Source organism: Nomascus leucogenys, chromosome 5, assembly GCF_006542625.1.
Source record: "Nomascus leucogenys isolate Asia chromosome 5, Asia_NLE_v1, whole genome shotgun sequence".
In the NCBI taxonomy this organism is placed as follows: domain Eukaryota; kingdom Metazoa; phylum Chordata; class Mammalia; order Primates; family Hylobatidae; genus Nomascus; species Nomascus leucogenys.
Genome location: NC_044385.1, coordinates 67,949,359 through 67,969,031, shown reverse-complemented (window position 1 = coordinate 67,969,031; position 19,673 = coordinate 67,949,359). Strand labels below are relative to the sequence as shown.

Genomic DNA, 19,673 nt, shown 5'->3' with positions numbered 1-19,673 from the left:
AAAAGTGGCGGAAAGGGAAGAGAACTTTGCAGAAAGGAGAAAAGGTGCACACAAATAAACCCGGTGTGTAAGGAACTTCTAATAGCTCAGTATGGCCTCATGGTACATGATTGAAGTATCTGAAATGCGTCCATCTCAGCAAGCACTGAGAACACCTACTACATGCTGGTTACTTTTCTAAGTGTGAGTGATAACGTCAGTGAACAAGTGCTAAAAAGGCCAGTCTTCATGTTTATCTATAGTTGCTGGTGAGAGGGAGAATGAGATCATTAAAATACATAGTACATCAAATAGTGATAAGTGTTATGGGGGAAAATAAAGCAGGGAAGGAGGCCAGAGCAGAGATTATAGTTTTAATAGGTTGATCAGGCAATGCCTCTCTGGGAAGGTTGACATTTGAGTAGGACTGGACAGTAGCCTGTTTCCAGTGTTTTGCCTCTGTAAATATGCCTGTTTTTTTCTAATTTGACCCATATATTAAGTATTTTGTTTTTGTGTGGTTTTGAAGATGTTTTGGCTAATCTTAAATAAATTTCAGTGATACCTAAACTCAGATGAGAAAACGGGACAAATGAACCACATCCTCATGTTCATCCTGAAGTAGTAGATTTCCCAGGAGATGAGAGAACTTTTTGGTCCCACATGACCTAAGCTGTGTGATATCTTTAAAAGGTGCCATTGTTGAAATGCCTACCAGCAGGAGTCAAAAAATGCTGCACATACCTCCTTCTTGGCATCATTCTGGAGGCTCTGGATGGTGATCACTCTGACGTAGTTCATAAAGTAAAAAAACCGACTGCATTTATACCAAGATATAATGAGGTCCAAGATATAATGTGATTGATACTAGAACAGAAAAATGCGTGCAGATGCTGAACTTGCTCTGCAGCAATAGCCGTCTTTAGTTCAACCCAGTTTCCTGAAAGTGTTGGCTCAGGACAACAGCTCCTTGCTGCTCTTTTCCTAATGACGGCTTAAATATTTTTGTATTGAAAGAAGCTGGGTATATTATGGAATAGCTTTCAAAATCTACATCACTGTGACATAGGGCTAGAGAGTAAAAGAAGTTTTAAATTTAAAAAAAAACTACATCAAATTTTAAGATAAAACGTAAGATGACAAGAAAATGTGTTTAGAGAGCTGCTTCAGTCTTCTGTCCTGATTCTTCAGAGATATCTGTTCCTTTTCCTCTGCCATTAAAATGATACTGGGGACCGGGTGTGGTGGCTCACGCCTGTAATCCCAGCACTTTGGGAGGCCGAGGTGGGCAGATCATGAGGTCAGGAGATTGAGACCATCCTGGCTAACATGGTGAAACCCCATCTCTACTAAAAAACACAAAAAATTAGCCAGGCATGGTGGCAGGTGCCTGTAGTCCCAGCTACTCGGGAGGCTGAGGCAGGAGAATGGCATGAACCTGGGAGGCGGAGCTTGCAGTGAGCTGAGATTGTGCCACTGCACTCCAGCCTGGGCAACAGAGCAAGACTCCGTCTCAAAAAAAAAAAAAATTATACTAGAAGATAGGCTTGGGTTGAAATGAATTGTTTAACTTCTGTTGCTAAAAATGCAAAATATATTGTTTTTCCTATGATGCAATTGTGTCTTCTTTATGAATGTCTATCATAAAAACTCAATAAAATAGGTAAATGGTAGAAAACACAGATTTTCTTTAAGGTAAGAGTTTTCCAAACATAGTGCTTATTTATATACTATTTTTTGTTTGACCTGGGTGGTTAAAGTCTGATAAACATAAAACTAGAGCATTGGGAATTTTTCCTGGTTGATGAACAACCAAAATGAGAATAAAATAATTCATGGATTAGAGTATATCAAATAATATTATGCTATATACAAAATGCAACTTATATAGTAAGTTTTAGATAACATGTATTATGTGAAGATATATTTTGGGTTATTAACCAAAAGAGACATACCTAACCAACTTCATAGAGAACATGACTCCCCTCGTAGATTTAAACTGCACCAGACTAGTTTGTTATTTGTCTTGATGATCAAAAATATTCATTTTAACTTTATTTCTTTGAATTGCCTGTGACAAAATGTCTTTTGATATTTAATCTCATGCAAAATTGAGTACTGTACTAAAGATGGTACATTATTAGTATGGTAAGATAAGTTCCCTTTAGTATGAATTTGAAGTCTTCAAGAAAAGGAATTTTTACCTGTTTTGTTCACAGATAATCCTCCAATCTCTAAAGCAGTACTCATTGTTATTCAATAAATATTTGTTGAATAAAAGACCATAGAAAGTCCTAACATGAAAAAGTGGTCACTCACTAATTTTGTCTCTTTATCACACTCTTATGTTGTTACAATTGATAAAGTCTTTTTAAAAAGGTCACATATACCATATTTACTGCTAAAGATTTATGCAGTGGATACAGTGTTCATCAACCACACCCGCTGGTTGCATCTGTGTGTGCATCTTTGTACACTCATTCAACTTTGTATTTTTATCCTTATTTCATTCTTCTATTTTTTTTTTCAAAAAAACGATTAGAAAATATGTTTTTCTGTTCAAATAAGGGACCTGCACACTGTCTTTCTTTTTTGTCAGGAAAAAGGAAAATTATGTTCCTGCAAAGAAATTAGGTCACGTTGAATGCCTAAAATTTACCAAGCTGGAAAGCCAGTTTTCAGAGTGCAGATAAAAGATCCAATTTTCTATATACTATTTTAGTAGATTTGTTTTTATTTCTAAACAGTGGACAACTTCGAAAATTTTCAGTTAGTTAGTTAAAAGACTTGATTATCAGCATGGCTTTGACTTTTGAAGAATTTCTTTTTAAATAGTATTAACACAGTAGTAGGAGACGTGGTAGAGATAAGTAGATTTTGTAAACTAAACACATTTTGAAATGTTTAGTTTCCATCAGGTGACTGTTTTGCTGTGGCTTTTTGCTGCCAGCAGTTCCCAGCAAGACCCTACCTCTGAAGAGCAAAGTGTTTCATCACAGATAATATTCTATGAATATTATCCCCCTAATGTTTTCCTTCCTTTTATAGTTAGGATTTTTTGCGTCTGAGCATATTAGTGATGAGTGATTGACTACTAAATAAACTGCCCAACAAAATAACTATTTTAAGATATAGAGTCTTTTTAGCAGCTTTGGCAGAAATATTTTACTTATCATACTAAAAGGACTTTTTCCTCAAAGCGTTCAAAATATTCAAAACACTGTATAATAATATTCTTTCTGTCTCTCATTCTCGCTCTTTTGTCTTCCATACTTTTTACACTATCATATTTCCTCAGTGTTCTATGTTAATTTCTTCTGTAGAGATGAGTAATCTTGGGCTTCAGGAGGTTAGGAGATTGACCAAACTGGGAAAAGGCCTCAGATTCAGTCTGGTGCTGCTTTTCAACACTGCAGTAGTCATAGCTCATTTTGTCTTCTTCTTTTCTCTTTTTTTTTTAATTTTACATTGACAGTTTATAATTGTATAAATTTATGGGTTCTGTGAAGAGGGAGTTGTGTGGGGAAAAAAAATTTATAGTCCAAAATGATGTTATACCTTACAAATACAATGCAAAATAATTAAATCAAGCTAATTAACATACCCATCATGTCAAATAGTTAACATTATTTGTGATGAGAACATTTGAAATTTACTTAGCAATTTTGAAATAGGCAACACTGTAATAAACTAGAAGTATTCACCATGTTGTACAATAGAAATCAAAAAGAAGAAGAAAACATGTTCTTCCTGTTCAAAATTCTATACCCTCCTATTGTTGTATCGGATAGCAACACTGCTTTTAACAGTGACTGTTTTTGTTTGAGGGGCTAAGGAAGTTTCTTGCCTAATATGGCAAAGTGAATGTGTCTTTTATAGATAGGGCTAGGGGATGGGATGCCACTATTCTGCGGACAGCTCAGACTGTAAACATCAAGTGATTCTTAAACTTGTTTACATCACCTTTTTCTAAGTACCACTCTATTTTATTGGTGATAATTCTTTTTAGTTCTTTATCTTTATTTCATTACTCATTTTAAAATAGGTCTTGTGAAAGTTATGTTCTTGATACCAAGAACTCATCTTCACTTGAAAAATATCTTTTGACAGCATTTACTTCTCTCAATCAATGATGTTAGGTTTATGTCTTACTGGTAAAAATTGCCATTTAATTCTCTTTTTTTTTTTTTTTTTTTTTTATTATTATACTTTAGGGTTTTAGGGTACATGTGCACAATGTGCAGGTTTGTTACATATGTATCCATGTGCCATGTTGATTTCCTGCACCCATTAACTCGTCATTTAGCATTAGGTGTATCTCCTAATGCTGTCCCTCCCCCCTCCCCCCACCCCACAACAGTCCCCGCAGTGTGATGTTCCCCTTCCTGTGTCCATGAGTTCTCATTGTTCAATTCCCACCTATGAGTGAGAACATGCGGTGTTTGGTTTTTTGTCCTTGCGATAGTTTACTGAGAATGATGTTTTCCAGTTTCATCCATGTCCCTACAAAGGACACGAACTCATCATTTTTTATGGCTGCATAGTATTCCATAGTGTATATGTGCCACATTTTCTTAATCCAGTCTATCGTTGTTGGACATTTGGGTTGGTTCCAACTCTTTGCTATTGTGAATAGTGCCGCAATAAACATACGTGTGCATGTGTCTTTATAGCAGCATGATTTATAGTCCTTTGGGTATATACCCAGTAATGGGATGGCTAGGTCAAATGGTATTTCTAGTTCGAGATCCCTGAGGAATCGCCACACTGACTTCCACAATGGTTGAACTAGTTTACAGTCCCACCAACAGTGTAAAAGTGTTCCTATTTCTCCACATCCTGTCCAGCACCTGTTGTTTCCTGATTTTTTAATAATGGCCATTCTAACTGGTGTGAGATGGTATCTCACTGTGCTTTTGATTTGCATTTCTCTGATGGCCAGTGATGATGAGCATTTCTTCATGTGTTTTCTGGCTGCATAAATGTCTTCTTTTGAGAAGTGTCTGTTCATGTCCTCTGTCCACTTTTTGATGGGGTTGTTTGTTTTTTTCTTGTAAATTTGTTTGAGTTCGTTATAGATTCTGGATATTAGCCCTTTGTCAGATGAGTAGGTTGCAAAAATTTTCTCCCATTCTGTAGGTTGCCTGTTCATTCTGATGATAGTTTCTTTTGCTGTGCAGAAGCTCTTTAGTTTAATGAGATCCCATTTGTCGATTTTGGCTTTTGTTGCCATTGCTTTTGGTGTTTTAGACATGAATTCCTTGCCCACGCCTATGTCCTGAATGGTATTGCCTAGGTTTTCTTGTAGGATTTTAATGGTTTTAGGTCTAACATTTAAGTCTTTAATCCATCTTGAATTAATTTTTGTATAAGGTGTAAGGAAGGGATCCAGTTTCAGCTTTCTACATATGGCTAGCCAGTTTTCCCAGCACCATTTATTAAATAGGGAATCCTTTCCCCATTTCTTGTTTTTGTCAGGTTTGTCACAGATCAGATAGTTGTAGCTATGCGGCATCATTTCTGAGGGCTCTGTTCTGTTCCATTGATCTATGTCTCTGTTGTGGTACCAGTACCATGCTGTTTTGGTTACTGTAGCCTTGTAGTATAGTTTAAAGTCAGGTAGCGTGATGCCTCCAGCTTTGTTCTTTTGGCTTAGGATTGACTTGGCGATGCGGGCTCTTTTTTGGTTCCATATGAACTTTAAAGTAGTTTTTTCCAATTCTGTGAAGAAAGTCATTGGTAGCTTGATGGGGATGGCATTGAATCTATAAATTACCTTGGGCAGTATGGCCATTTTCACGATATTGATTCTTCCAACCCATGAGCATGGAATGTTCTTCCATTTGTTTGTATCCTCTTTTATTTCATTGAGCAGTGGTTTGTAGTTCTCCTTGAAGAGGTCCTTCACATCCCTTGTAAGTTGGATTCCTAGGTATTTTATTCTCTTTGAAGCAATTGTGAATGGGAGTTCACTCATGATTTGACTCTCTGTTTGTCTGTTATTGGTGTACAAGAATGCTTGTGATTTTTGTACATTAATTTTGTATCCTGAGACTTCGCTGAAGTTGCTAATCAGCTTAAGGAGATTTTGGGCTGAGACAATGGGGTTTTCTAGATATACAATCATGTCATCTGCAAACAGGGACAATTTGACTTCCTCTTTTCCTAATTGAATACCTTTTATTTCCTTCTCCTGCCTGATTGCTCTGGCCAGAACTTCCAGCACTATGTTGAACAGGAGCGGTGAGAGAGGGCATCCCTGTCTTGTGCCAGTTTTCAGAGGGAATGCTTCCAGTTTTTGCCCATTCAGTATGATATTGGCTGTGGGTTTGTCGTAGATAGCCTTATTATTTTGAGATACGTCCCATCAATACCTAATTTATTGAGAGTTTTTAGCATGAAGGGTTGTTGAATTTTGTCAAAGGCCTTTTCTGCATCTATTGAGATAATCATGTGGTTTTTGTCTTTGGTACTGTTTATATGTTGGATTACATTTATTGATTTGCGTATGTTGAACCAGCCTTGCATCCCAGGGATGAAGCCCACTTGATCATGGTGGATAAGCTTTTTGATGTGCTGCTGGATTCGGTTTGCCAGTATTTTATTGAGGATTTTTGCATCAATGTTCATCAAGGATATTGGTCTGAAATTCTCTTTTTTGGTTATGTCTCTGCCAGGTTTTGGTATCAGGACGATGCTGGCTTCATAAAATGTGTTAGGGAGGATTCCCTCTTTTTCTATCGATTGGAATAGTTTCAGAAGGAATGGTACCAGTTCCTCCTTGTACCTCTGGTAGAATTCGGCTGTGAATCCATCAGGTCCTGGACTCTTTTTGGTTGGTAAGCTATTGATTATTGCCACAATTTCAGAGCCTGTTATTGGTCTATTCAGAGATTCAACTTCTTCCTGGTTTAGTCTTGGGAGGGTGTATTTGTTGAGGAATTTATCCATTTCTTCTAGATTTTCTCGTTTATTTGCATAGAGGTGTTTGTAGTATTCTCTGATGGTAGATTGTATTTCTGTGGGATCGGTGGTGATATCCCCTTTTTCGTTTTTTATTGCATCTATTTGATTCTTCTCTCTTTTCTTCTTTATTAGTCTTGCTAGCGGTCCATCAATTTTGTTGATCTTTTCAAAAAACCAGCTCCTGATTCATTAATTTTTTGAAGGGTTTTTTGTGTCTCTATTTCCTTCAGTTCTGCTCTGATTTTAGTTATTTCTAGCCTTCTGCTAGCTTTTGAATGTGTTTGCTCTTGCTTTTCTAGTTCTTTTAATTGTGATGTTAGGGAGTCAATTTTGGATCTTTCCTGCTTTCTCTTGTGGGCATTTAGTGCTATAAATTTCCCTCTACACACTGCTTTGAATGTGTCCCAGAGATTCTGGTATGTTGTGTCTTTGTTCTCATTGGTTTCAAAGAACATCTTTATTTCTGCCTTCATTTCATTATGTACCCAATAGTCATTCAGGAGCAGGTTGTTCAGTTTCCATGTAATAGAGCGGTTTTGAGTGAGTTTCTTAATCCTGAGTTCTAGTTTGATTGCACTGTGGTCTGAGAGACAGTTTGTTATAATTTCTGTTCTTTTACATTTGCTGAGGAGAGCTTTACTTCCAACTATGTGGTCAATTTTGGAATAGGTGTGGTGTGGTGCTGAAAAAAATGTATATTCTGTTGACTTGGGGTGGAGAGTTCTGTAGATGTCTATTAGGTCCACTTTATGTAGAGCTGAGTTCAATTCCTGGATATCCTTGTTAACTTTCTGTCTCGTTGATCTGTCTAATGCTGACAGTGGGGTGTTAAAATCTCCCATTATTATTGTGTGGGAGTTTAAGTCCCTTTGTAGGTCACTCAGGACTTGCTTTATGAATCTGGGTGCTCCTGTGTTGGGTGCATATATATTTAGGATAGTTAGCTCTTCTTGATGAATTGATCCCTTTACCATTATGTAATGGCCTTCTTTGTCTCTTTTGATCTTTGTTGGTTTAAAGTCTATTTTATCAGAGACTAGGATTGCAACCCCTGCCTTTTTTTGTTTTCCAGTTGCTTGATAGATCTTCCTCCATCCCTTTATTTTGAGTCTATGTGTGTCTCTGCACGTGAGATGGGTTTCCTGAATACAGCATACTGATGGGTCCTGACTCCTTATCCAGTTTGCCAGTCTGTGTCTTTTGATTGGAGCATTTAGCCCATTTACATTTAACGTTAATATTGTTATGTGTGAATCTGATCCTGTCATTATGATGTTAGTTGGTTATTTTGCTCGTTAGTTGCTATAGTTTCTTCCTAGTCTCGATGGTCTTTACAATTTGGCATGTTTTTGCAGTGGCTGGTACCGGTTGTTCCTTTCCATGTTTAGTGCTTCCTTCAGGAGCTCTTTTAGGGCAGGCCTGGTGGTGACAAAATCACTCAGCGTTTGCTTGTCTGTAAAGTGTTTTATTTCTCCTTCACTTATGAAGCTTAGTTTGGCGGGATAGGAGATTCTGGGTTGAAAATTCTTTTCTTTAAGAATGTTGAATATCGGCCCCCACTCTCTTCTGGCTTGTAGAGTTTCTGCTGAGAGATCAGCTGTTAGTCTGATGGGCTTCCCTTTGTGGGTAACCCGACCTTTCTCTCTGGCTGCCCTTAACATTTTTTCTTTCATTTCAACTTTGGTGAATCTGACAATAATGTGTCTTGGAGTTGCCCTTCTCGAGGAGTATCTTTGTGGCGTTCTCTGTATTTCCTGAATCTGAATGCTGGCCTGCCTTGCTAGATTGGGGAAGTTCTCCTGGATAATATCTTGAAGAGTGTTTTCCAACTTGGTTCCATTCTCCCCATCATTTTCAGGTACACCAATCAGACGTAGGTTTGGTCTTTTCACATAGTCCCAAATTTCTTGGAGGCTTTGTTCATTTCTTTTTATCCTTTTTTCTCTAAACTTCCCTTCTCTTTTCATTTCATTCATTTCATCTTCCATCAGCGATACCCTTTCTTCCAGTTGATCGCATCTGCTACTGAGGCTTCTGCAATCTTTGCGTAGTTCTCGAAACTTGGCTTTCAGCTCCATCGGCTCCTTGAAGCCCTTCTCTCCATTGGTTATTCTAGTTATCCATTCTTCTAATTTTTTTTCGAAGTTTTTAACTTCTTTGCTGTTGTTTTGAATTTCCTCTCGTAGCTCAGAGTAGTTTGATCGTCTGAAGCCTTCTTCTCTCAACTCATCAAAGTCATCCTCCATCCAGCTTTGTTCCGTTGCTGGTGAGGAACTGCGTTCCTTTGGAGGAGGAGAGGTGCTCTGTTTTTTAGAGTTTCCAGTTTTTTTGGTCTGTTTTTTCCCCATCTTTGTGGTTTTATCTACTTTTTGTCTTTGATGATGGTGATGTACAGATGGGTTTTTGGTGTGGATGTCCTTTCTGTTTGTTAGTTTTCCTTCTACCAGACAGGACCCTCAGCTGCAGGTCTGTTGGAGTTCACTAGAGGTGCACTCCAGACCCTGTTTGGCTGGGTGTCAGCAGCGGTGGCTGCAGAACAGCGGATTTTCGTGAGACCACAAATTCAGCTGTCTGATAGTTCCTCTGAAAGTTTTGTCTCAGAGAAGTACCGGGTTGAATGAGGTGTCAGTCTGTCCCTACTGGGGGGGTGCCTCCCAGTTAGGCTGCTCAGGGGTGAGGGACCCGCTTTAGGAGGCAGTCTGACCCTTCTCAGATCTCCAGCTGCGTGCTGGGAGAACCACTACTCTCTTCAAAGCTGTCAGTCAGACAGGGACATTTAAGTCTGTGGAAGTTCTTGCAGAGTTTTTGTTTGTCTGTGCCCTGCCCCCAGAGGTGGAGCCTACAGAGACAGGCAGGCCTCCATGAGCTGTGGTGGGCTCCACCCAGTTCGAGCTTCCTGGCTGCTTTGTTTACCTAAGCAAGCCTGGGCAATGGCGGGCGCCCCTCCCCCAGCCTCGCTGCCGCCTCGCAGCTTGATCTCAGACTGCTGTGCTAGCAATTAGCGAGACTCCGTGGGCATAGGACCCTCCGAGCCAGGTGCGGGACACAATCTCCTAGTGTGCCGTTTTCCAGGCCCGTTGGAAAAGCGCAGTTAGGGTGGGACTGACCCGATATTCCAGGTGCCGTCTGCTTCCCCTTTCTTTGACTAGGAAAGGGAACTCCCTGACCCCTTGCGCTTCCCGAGTGAGTCAATGCCTCGCCCTGCTTCGGCTCGCGCACAGTGCCCTTCACCGCCTGTCCTGCACCCACTGTTACGCACTCCCTAGTGAGATGAAACCAGTACCTCAAGCAGAAATGCAGAAATCACCCGTCTTCTGTGTCGCTGGGGCTGGGAGCTGGAGACCGGAGCTGTTCCTATTCGGCCATCTTGGCTCCACCTAATTCTCTTTTCATAATTAAACTTCTGTTTGAAATGTTGAGCAGCTGGGCATGGTGGCTCACGCCTTTAATCCCAACATTTTGGGAGGCTGAGGTGGGCGGATCACCTGAGGTCAGGAGTTCAAGACCAGCCTGGCCTGGTAGAGATGGTGAATACAAAAATCAGCCAAGTGTGGTGGTGCATGCCTCTAATCCCACCTCTTCTGGAGGCTGAGGCAGGAGAATCACTTGAACCTGGGAAGTAGAGGTTGCAGCGAGCCAAGATCATGCCATTGCACTCCAGTATAGGTGACAAAGTGAGACTCTGTCAAAAAAAAAAAGAAAAAAGAAAAAATATCGAGCAAACATTTTTTCAGTGCTGCCTTTGTTCCATATTCTGTCTTTCCTTTCTCATGTTTGGCTGGTATTATTGCGTGGACCATTCCTATAGGCATTTCTGTTTTAATGAACTATAAAGACAGAGATTTTCATCAGCTCTTTGAAACTCTTATGTGTCTTCTTTCTTCCTTTACTCTTATGTTTAACTATTATAGTTTTTCTAAAATAAATCTAACTATAAATCAGTTAAGATACAACTTATTAAAATATCATCCTTAAAGTAAACATCGCTATTTTGAGATCTTCTGCTCCTCAATAAATTAGAAGATACTAACTTAATGTACCTTTATAAGCAATATTTCAGAACAGATTGTGCTTGCTCTCTAGAGGCCAATTTTCTTTTCTTATTTTGACAAAAACTTGGTCTTTACACAATGTAATTGCTTTTATTACATGTGGAACAATTTTAAATTACTATTGAAATATAACTCTAATTTTTTAAAATACTTTAAAGTGGCAAAGTTAAGAATACAGTTTAGTACAATATTTCTTTGAGCAGCCCCTTTATTGACATAGGCTTTAGTCGATAGATGCTGTAGTCTGTAAGAGAGTAAAAAGTGAGAACAGTGATAACATAAATGTCAACACTTAGCTGAACATTCTAATTAATTCATCAAGTATTACTGATAAATGTCTTGTACTGGAAAGACATCTCTTTTTTAAGCTTTAGGCTAAGAACTAGTAACTAAAGTGTGTTTTAAGTTTTCTTCTCTCTAGTATTGCTGTGACACTAAATTTTCATTAGCTTACATTTCAAAGCTGTTTTTGAGAGGAACAATTCACAAGAGGATTGAAGTTGCAAGAAATAAAATATTCTCTTAGGGTCATTGTTTATTTGTGTGGAGAATTAATCTTTTTATCCAGGTTGCTCATAAATGCAGAGCAATTATTTTAATCAAGCACCCTCTGAAAAAGAAATACTATCTTGTCTTTAAGAGTCAGTTTATGCTACCTGTAACAACAGTAGTCACCTTATTACTTAATAATTTAAAGTTTGTAATTTTATAGTATATCTTGGAAATCAAGCCTTTTTTCTTATTGTATTAAGTCTTATGCTGACAGTAGTGGATTATTTCCCACTTACATAATGAGGGTAACTTACTGAAACATAAACCTACTAATTTCTTAAGTTCAATATTATTTTACATATTTTACTAGCCTTTGCTTTTTTTTTTTGTACTAGATGAAGGGACTTATTATAAGAGCAGAACAAAACCACCTTTATCCTATAAATTTCTCTTTCTCGCATACTACTCCACTAAAAGCCATGTTTCCCATTTGCATTTATTCTCATTTTAGTCTCCTTTGGAAATCATCTGATTTGTGCTTGTTTTCTCAAACCTGTGATTTTTATTTCTAGCACAGAAGTCTTTTGAGAAATATAATTTGACAAGTTGTATGCTATCAGAATTCGAGTGTTACAGAGCAATTTCATTTTCTTTTTAAAATTAGAATTCAGGTTTAATTTACTTTTCTTAATCTGCTATGAAGCACAATAATTATTAAGGTAACAACTGAATTTCCTTTCTACTAATAATGATGCAAGAGTTCCTTTTTCTTTTTGGTGCTGGAAGATGACATGTTGTTGCCCATTAAATATGTGAAAGCTGAGGTGAGAAATTCATTATATTACTATAAAAATCTGTGTGAACACATCTATTTCCCTTCCTCATCCACCCCCTTCTTTATTGCTAGAATATTAACAATTAATATAAGTAAGTTTAATTAAACTTTGTTCTTGATTTGTTTAAAACTTTAATAATTAATTTGTTAGCAAAAAAATAACATATGCCCTGCAGTAAGTTTATAAAACCCATAAATGCAGAAAATAGATATATGACAATCCATGTGTTATACAGGGAACATTTTATTCATACTAAAGGTTTATAATCACCAATAACTTGCCACAACGTATTTTTCACTTTCCCTATCATCCCACAGGGCTTTATTTTTAGACACAATTTAATTTGTTTTTTAGAGAAGATAAACAAAATTAGATTCTTTGTAAAGCGTAGTGCTAGGGCCATAAGAAGCAGTAGATTATGGGGGCAGGTGCCCGGCCCAGGAAAGCCAGGATTATGGTGATGGGAGTTGGTTAGGAATCAGGAACAGCAATAGGCCAGAAGCCCAGAGAATTAACTGAAGAAACTGTTTGGTCAAGTTAGAAGGAGAACCTTTCCAAGCTGTAGGCAAATAAGGCAAATAGTCTACAAATTGTAAATGTCAATAATTGTATTGCCAGCATACCTGTTCAAGCTCCGTAAATGAGGACTCTGATGGGGAAGGTATGCACTGCAACCGTAAGTTCCAGTTCAACTCCATCTTGGACATAAACCGTCAACTCCTCAGTCCCTTGACTAGTCAACCCCATGCATACCTTCTCAAGACGACTATACTTTCTAATACAGACCTACAGATGCATTCCTTAGAATGCACCATTTCTTTTTTTTTTTTTTTTTTTTAGGCGGAGTCTCGCTCTGTCACCCAGGCTGGAGTGCCATGGTGCTATCTCAGCTCACTGCAACCTCCGCCTCCCAGGTTCAAGTGATTCTCCTGTCTCAGCCTCCTGAGTAGCTGGGATTACAGGCATGTGCCACCACTCCTGGCTAATTTTTGTATTTTTAGTAGAGTTGGGGTTTCACCATGTTGGTCAAGCTGGTCTCGAACTTCTGACTTCGTGATCTGCCTGCCTCAGCCTCACAAAGTGCCAGGATTACAGGCTTCAGCCACTGCACCCGGCCATAATGTACCATTACTTACCCGTAAGAGAATTAGCCTTATTCTGACCCAACATTTACTAAAGTAGGTTCCAGATTCTCTGTTTAAAAACAAAATCCAATGATCTGATAAATTTGAAAGTCCATGTATTTTATCCTGGACATTTACTAAAGTAGATTCCAGATTCTCTGTTTAAAAACAAAATCCAATGATCTGATAAATTCGAAAGTCCATGTATTTTATCCTGCACCATAAACTACATCGTTGACTTTTACTTTTTCATATATTTTGTTTATTTCATTCATTCAACAAATATTTATAGAATTCCTCCAGTGAGCCAGACATCTTCTAGATGGGGGACAGAATGAGGGACTGTGGACATGTTCTGTACTCTTAGATCTTACAGTCTGTGTGGGAAGATAGTAAAATAAGTACTTACAGTATAGTGTGTTAAGGGCTGAATTAGGGGATATATGGGTCACAAGGGGAACACATAGCAGGGGCACCTAAGCTGGTCTACAAAAGGCCAGGGAAGAGATTTTTCAAGAAGTACCATCTATGCTAAAAAACTGAAGATCAAGTGAAAGGTAGGCAGGCAAGGAACTTTAGTCACAACAACAACAATAATGATAACAAATATCTAAAGCTGGTGTGTAATTACACCCCTGCTGTCTGCCAGATATGGCATTAGACACTTTCCAAGTGTTCTATCAGCAATCCTTTTGGGTGGGTTTTATTACTTACCCACAATCACATGGCCAATGAGGGGCAAAAACAAGAATTTGAATCCTGATTGATCTGACTCCAAGGTCTTCTTTGCACTACTCCTCAGCTGCCTCTCAAAGCAATTAACTGATTTTTATTATATTTGTTCTACTAAAAGCAAAACAGTTATCTGATGACATGTTAAGTTTATCTTGTGTTTTATTGTCAAGTGCTATTTATTTCTTTTTAAAAAACAGATACACATTTTACAATTTTAATAGATTGTAGTAAAGTTTGGTTTTGGATGTACGTTTCACAAGTATAACGTCAAGGTCTGAAGTTCACTGTCCAGTAGTGTCTTATACATAGTAGATAGTCAAAACAACACAATTGCAACTTCATGCTTTACTTTGAATAAGAAGTAGGGTAGTTTGAAAAAATAACTGAACTCTTCAAAGATTCTAGTCATATTTTTAAAGTAGTTCTAATTCTCTGTGGGAAATAATCTTAGATAGAAGGTGAAGATACAAAATTGATCCCCTTAAAAATATCTGACCCTACCTACCACCTGCAACTTCCTTACACACATTTTGGCAAGAACATCCACACTTGATGTAAATGTTACATCTCATCATGTAAGGAGGCTCTTAACATCAAGATAGCCAACTGTTAATATTTTTGAAGATCCTGATCTAAAGGAGGGTCAGGTAAATAGTAAAAAGTAGATTTAAGAAATATAATGGATTGCCTTAATGCTAGCAGAAATGTTCAAAATCCCATAAAGTAATTCTTGAGTATTCCTGGCAAGCAGTGTGATAGTCTGGCTTTGGCACCTAGTGATGGCAGTTTGGGCCTGAATGTGTGATTACTAGATTTGCTTTAATTGTCCATGTCAGCATGCCAATCATTACCAAACTTGCCATCAAAATTATATTTAAACAACATAAATATTATATTATATATATATATTTTTTTTAGTTTCTCGTCTTCACCCTCAGGCGGTAATTTTGAGGTGTGAAATGGTTACAAGTGATATTACCAGAAAGAAAAACAGAAGTAAAGAATCTGGATAATCTATAAGTCTGGATTAATTCTCAAATTCTTTGTAATTTATGCTGTATTAAGTCTACAAAGTATTGTTACTCAAATAAATTTCACTTGCTGTTTTTTTTTGGTGGGAGGAGGGGAAGCAGGATGATGAGCAAAAATCTTTTAAAAAATGCACCTGTGCTGTATTTTTATCATGATCAATCGTCAGCTTATTTCCTTACTAACTATAAAATGTGTTGGTTTTATTTTAGGGATACCACAGTACAAACTCTTACGCTTCAGCCTTCAGTTAAAGACGGACTTATTGTATATGAAGACTCACCTTTGGTTAGTAATCTAATCATAGAAATATTTTCAAGTGTATTTTTGTATCATAGTTGTATTTCAGTTTTTGGAGGATGGATCTCTCATGGATTACATATTAGTCTCATGGATTACGTATTCATGCTGCTTATAAAGACATACCTGAGACTGGGTAATTTATAAAGAAAAAGAGGTTTAACAGACTCACAGTTCTACATGGCTCTGGAGGCCTCACAATGATGGTGGAAGGTGAAAGACATGTCTCACATGGCAGCAGGCAAGAGAGAATGAGAATCAAGCAAAGGGGTTTCCCCTTGTAAAACCATCAGATCTTGTGAGACTTATTTATTACCACAAGAACAGTATGGGGGAAACTGCCCCCATGATTCAGTTATCTCCCACTGGGTCCCTCTTTTGAATTATGGGAGCTACAATTCAAGATGAGATTTGGGTGGGGACACAGCCAAACCATATCAGATTCTAATACGTTTCAGCCTAACTGGAAAGCATTCATTCATGTTCATTTTAGGAGAGGATATATGCAAATTATTGGGAAGATAACATGTTTTCCTGTTTTGTTCTTCTCTCTTCAGAGAGATTTAGAGAATGACAGCAATCCTCTATTGATTTCTTTTCTATTCCAGATTTTTTTTTAAGTTTACTATCATATTCAAATGTATAGAGTATGAAAATAGGTAAGGTTTCTAGAAAAGTTTTTTAAAATGGTTCTAATTAATAAAATATTAGCCAAGTGTTTTAGACAGCTGGGAAGATCCAGTCCTCAACTTCCTACACAAGACCTACAGAAATCTCAGCCTGCCAGGCATGTCCCTCTGCACACACCTTTGCAGTAATGGCACAAATAAGTCATCATGGGAACCTCTGTGGTCCAGACCCCAGGGAGTGGAGTCTTTAGGATCTCCTGCTTGAGTTCTCCCAGACTGGGCCTGTCTTTCCCTGAACAAAGATGGGGTTGAGGATAGAAGCTACATGTTTTCTTTTTTTAAATTCAGGTTTTTTTAATCCTAAAATTTTAAAAAGAAATTTCTTATGTTTCTTAAAAATATGGTTTAAAATAATCGTGGTAGAAGGAATGCCCATTTCTTAATCTGTATTTTCTTAAAATATACCATCCTATGAGAAAAATTAGGATGTAGTCCACTTTACATTATATTTCTTACTATTTTTAAAAAAAAACTTGAGATTTTCACTTAAATTCAATGGGTATCTTCTTTTATCCACCCCTCAAAAATGTTTTTAAGAGTTTTCTCTAGCTTTCTTCTTTCTTTTCATGATGTCACCATCAACCCAGTCACCTTAAACCTAAAACTTATTTTTCCTTTCTCCTCTTCCCACCTAAGCAGTTGCCAAGACTATAGATTCTGTCTCTACAAAACCTTCAAATCAATCTAATGCCTTTTATTTCCATTTTTTTCATACCTCCCTCAAATCAGATTCCCAAACCACTTTTTGGCCAAACTATTCTACATATTGTCACCAGATTAAATATCCTGAAGTGTAGCTCCAAGCTCCACTTCTATCATGTGTGAACTCATAACCATTAAATTGCATCCCATTACTTAATGAGGCAGTACCTATTTCTTGGTCTGGAAGTTAAATCCTTAGTGGTAGACACCCAGTCTACCCTTCCAGTCTGTTTTCTCACATTTAACTTCTAATTCAGCCAGCATAGACTGTTCATAGTCACTCATTTCTGGATATGCCCCAGGATTTCTTGAGTTTGACCATTGATTCTCTTTGTCTTGAGTAGCCACCTTTTCTGCACTATCCATTTGGGTCTATTACAATTGTATACTCTTTTAAGAGCTTTAACAAATTCAGTGTTCTAATATCCACAGTGATTGTGGTGTCTCACTCCTCATAACTCTCATGGCACTTTCTCTATTTGTTATGCTTGTTTTAAATCTCTCCTACTCTTGGGTGTGAGATGTTGTTGGGTATCACTACCATGGGAATAATTTTAATACTAAAATGAAATAAAAAGATAACTGTGGAGTTGGCAGTTTAGTAACTACGTGAAGCTTTTGGTAGAAATCCCAAAATTTTGTTTACAGCTCTGCTATAGGTGTGTGTGTGTGTGTGGGTGTGTGTGTGTGTGTGTGTGTCTATGTGTATACTTGTAACAAATAAAGCCAGCTGTTATAAGTCCAAAGCAGTAAGTAATGAAGTTTTAATAATGGCTGTCTTCATTTAATTGTTTATGATAAATTTTCTGTCTTCAAAGGTTAAAGCAGTAAAGTTGGGTCATATTCTGGTAGTAGATGAGGCCGACAAAGCTCCAACAAATGTCACGTGTATTTTAAAAACTCTAGTAGAAAATGGAGAAATGATTCTAGCAGATGGAAGACGCATTGTCGCAAGTGAGTATTTTAAAAAGCAATATTTCCTTTAATAAATACAATGTTTATATCTCTGTATCAAATCACAAACCTAGCTGGCTACTTATTTACAATAATAAGCATAAGTTCAATATGACTTAAGTTGCCTGTATTGACAATCATTTATAAAAATTAATACATCTGAATCTAGCTTTGTCAGTTTTACTTTTACAGCCACCAAGCATCTTTGAAATTTTTAGTAGTAGTATTAGGACAAATCAACTTTGTATTTTTCTACTCTGACAATACCAACATATAACCCTTGTACTCATCTCCCAATTATTTGTGTATGATTTTTTTTTTCAATTTGCTCATTATAAGAAAAAAATGCTGGACTTTTTATTTTATATGTACACATATATGTGGTGAATACGTGTGTATATATAAAGACATATATATTACACACACACTACTACCTTAGGAAGAAGTTATCCTCTGTTTTTTATTGTCTCCTGCCCCCCTCACACAAACACTCTTTTTGTTGTTATTGTTAGGAAAAAAAATGAAGATAGATTAATCTTGCCAGTGTATTTAAACCTCAAGGAACAATTAAGTTTGATGCAATGTAAGAACATTTTCTAATTTCAAATTTAAAATGTTTGTGTCCTGAAAGGACTTGAAAATTTATAACTAGCCATTGAAAATATATAGCCAACCAGAGTAACCAAACAAGTTGAGACTAATAACTAAAATCTTCAATATTCAAAGAGAGTATGTAAGGAAAACCCCATTAAAAAGGTATAAGTGCATCACCACAGAGACATTCTGCAACAGCATCCTTGCAAGATTGCCATTTCTGAGCATGGGCTTAGCACTAATAAAAGCATTCTAATATTTCAGTTTCACAATGAATTTATGTGGAAAATTAGAATTTGAGTTACCCTGAATACTTTCTCTTAAAAAAAAAGATCATTCAGACCCTCAGAATTCTGCCTGCCCTTATGAGGCATTATGAGGACAGCGAAATGGAAAAGAAGAAAGAATTGCTGAAACACAATTGTAGTTAAGAAATAATTATCTCCTGGCAACCCTCTACATTCTCTGATATATTTTTGAGGAATAGTCATTATAATTTTAAACTCAAGTATGATTGTAGCTGACATTTTGAACAAGAGCACTTGAAGCTCTTTTGAATGTAGTTTCATGAACCATCACTTGTAGGGTTATATTTTTCGTTTTCTTTACTTTTTAAATTTTTCATTTTTTATTGTCATTTTTGTTTTGATTAACTGATTGAATTTTGCCTGTAGCCACATACCATTGTTATTTTCCACTACTAAGATTAATGGGGATCAGAGTTAAAACTATTGGTTGTATTGGTGTACATGAATATGTACGTGCTGAAAGATTACTTTTTAGTATCATAAAAAAATGAAAGTAGGCTCTTCCAAACTCACCTCAAATAAAGCTGTAGGTACTTCACGACTATCACTTTTTAAAGATGGGCAACCTAAGGGTGGGGTTTAAGTAAATTCAGATAGCAAGTGATTCTTCCTGAAATAACCATGATAAAACTTTTACTATCTTAAATTATTTTCTGGACTTCCAATTCTATCTGAAATGTACACTAGCCAGTAGAAATACCTTTCACATTTACACAAAGAAAGCCCCAGTCAACTTAAGGTCACTTATTTTAAGAACTATGGTACAATCCCATGATTGGAAATAAATCAACATTGTACTAATGAGTTGACTAGGTTTTTAAGACCTTTATTCTATTAATATGTATTTAGTTTTCAGGGTGCATGATCTAAACAGGAATAACTCCTTAGCTGCGTAATGGCAGGCTCTATGCAA

At 37.1% G+C, this 19,673-nt stretch overlaps 1 protein-coding gene across 4 annotated transcripts in view; it reads left to right on the top strand.

The window, feature by feature from the left end:
* Nucleotides 1-19,673, top strand: part of VWA8 (von Willebrand factor A domain containing 8) — a 424,992-nt gene that overhangs the window by 232,688 nt on the left and 172,631 nt on the right. For all 4 annotated transcript variants that reach the window (XR_004030158.1, XM_030813328.1, XM_030813329.1 and 1 more), the window contains 2 exons: nt 15,426-15,501; nt 17,723-17,858. Coding sequence is in view for 3 of the 4 variants with exons in the window: in XM_030813328.1 (XP_030669188.1) it covers nt 15,426-15,501; nt 17,723-17,858 (212 nt within the window). In the remaining variant the exon portion in view is untranslated. The remainder of the gene's footprint in view (nt 1-15,425; nt 15,502-17,722; nt 17,859-19,673) is intronic.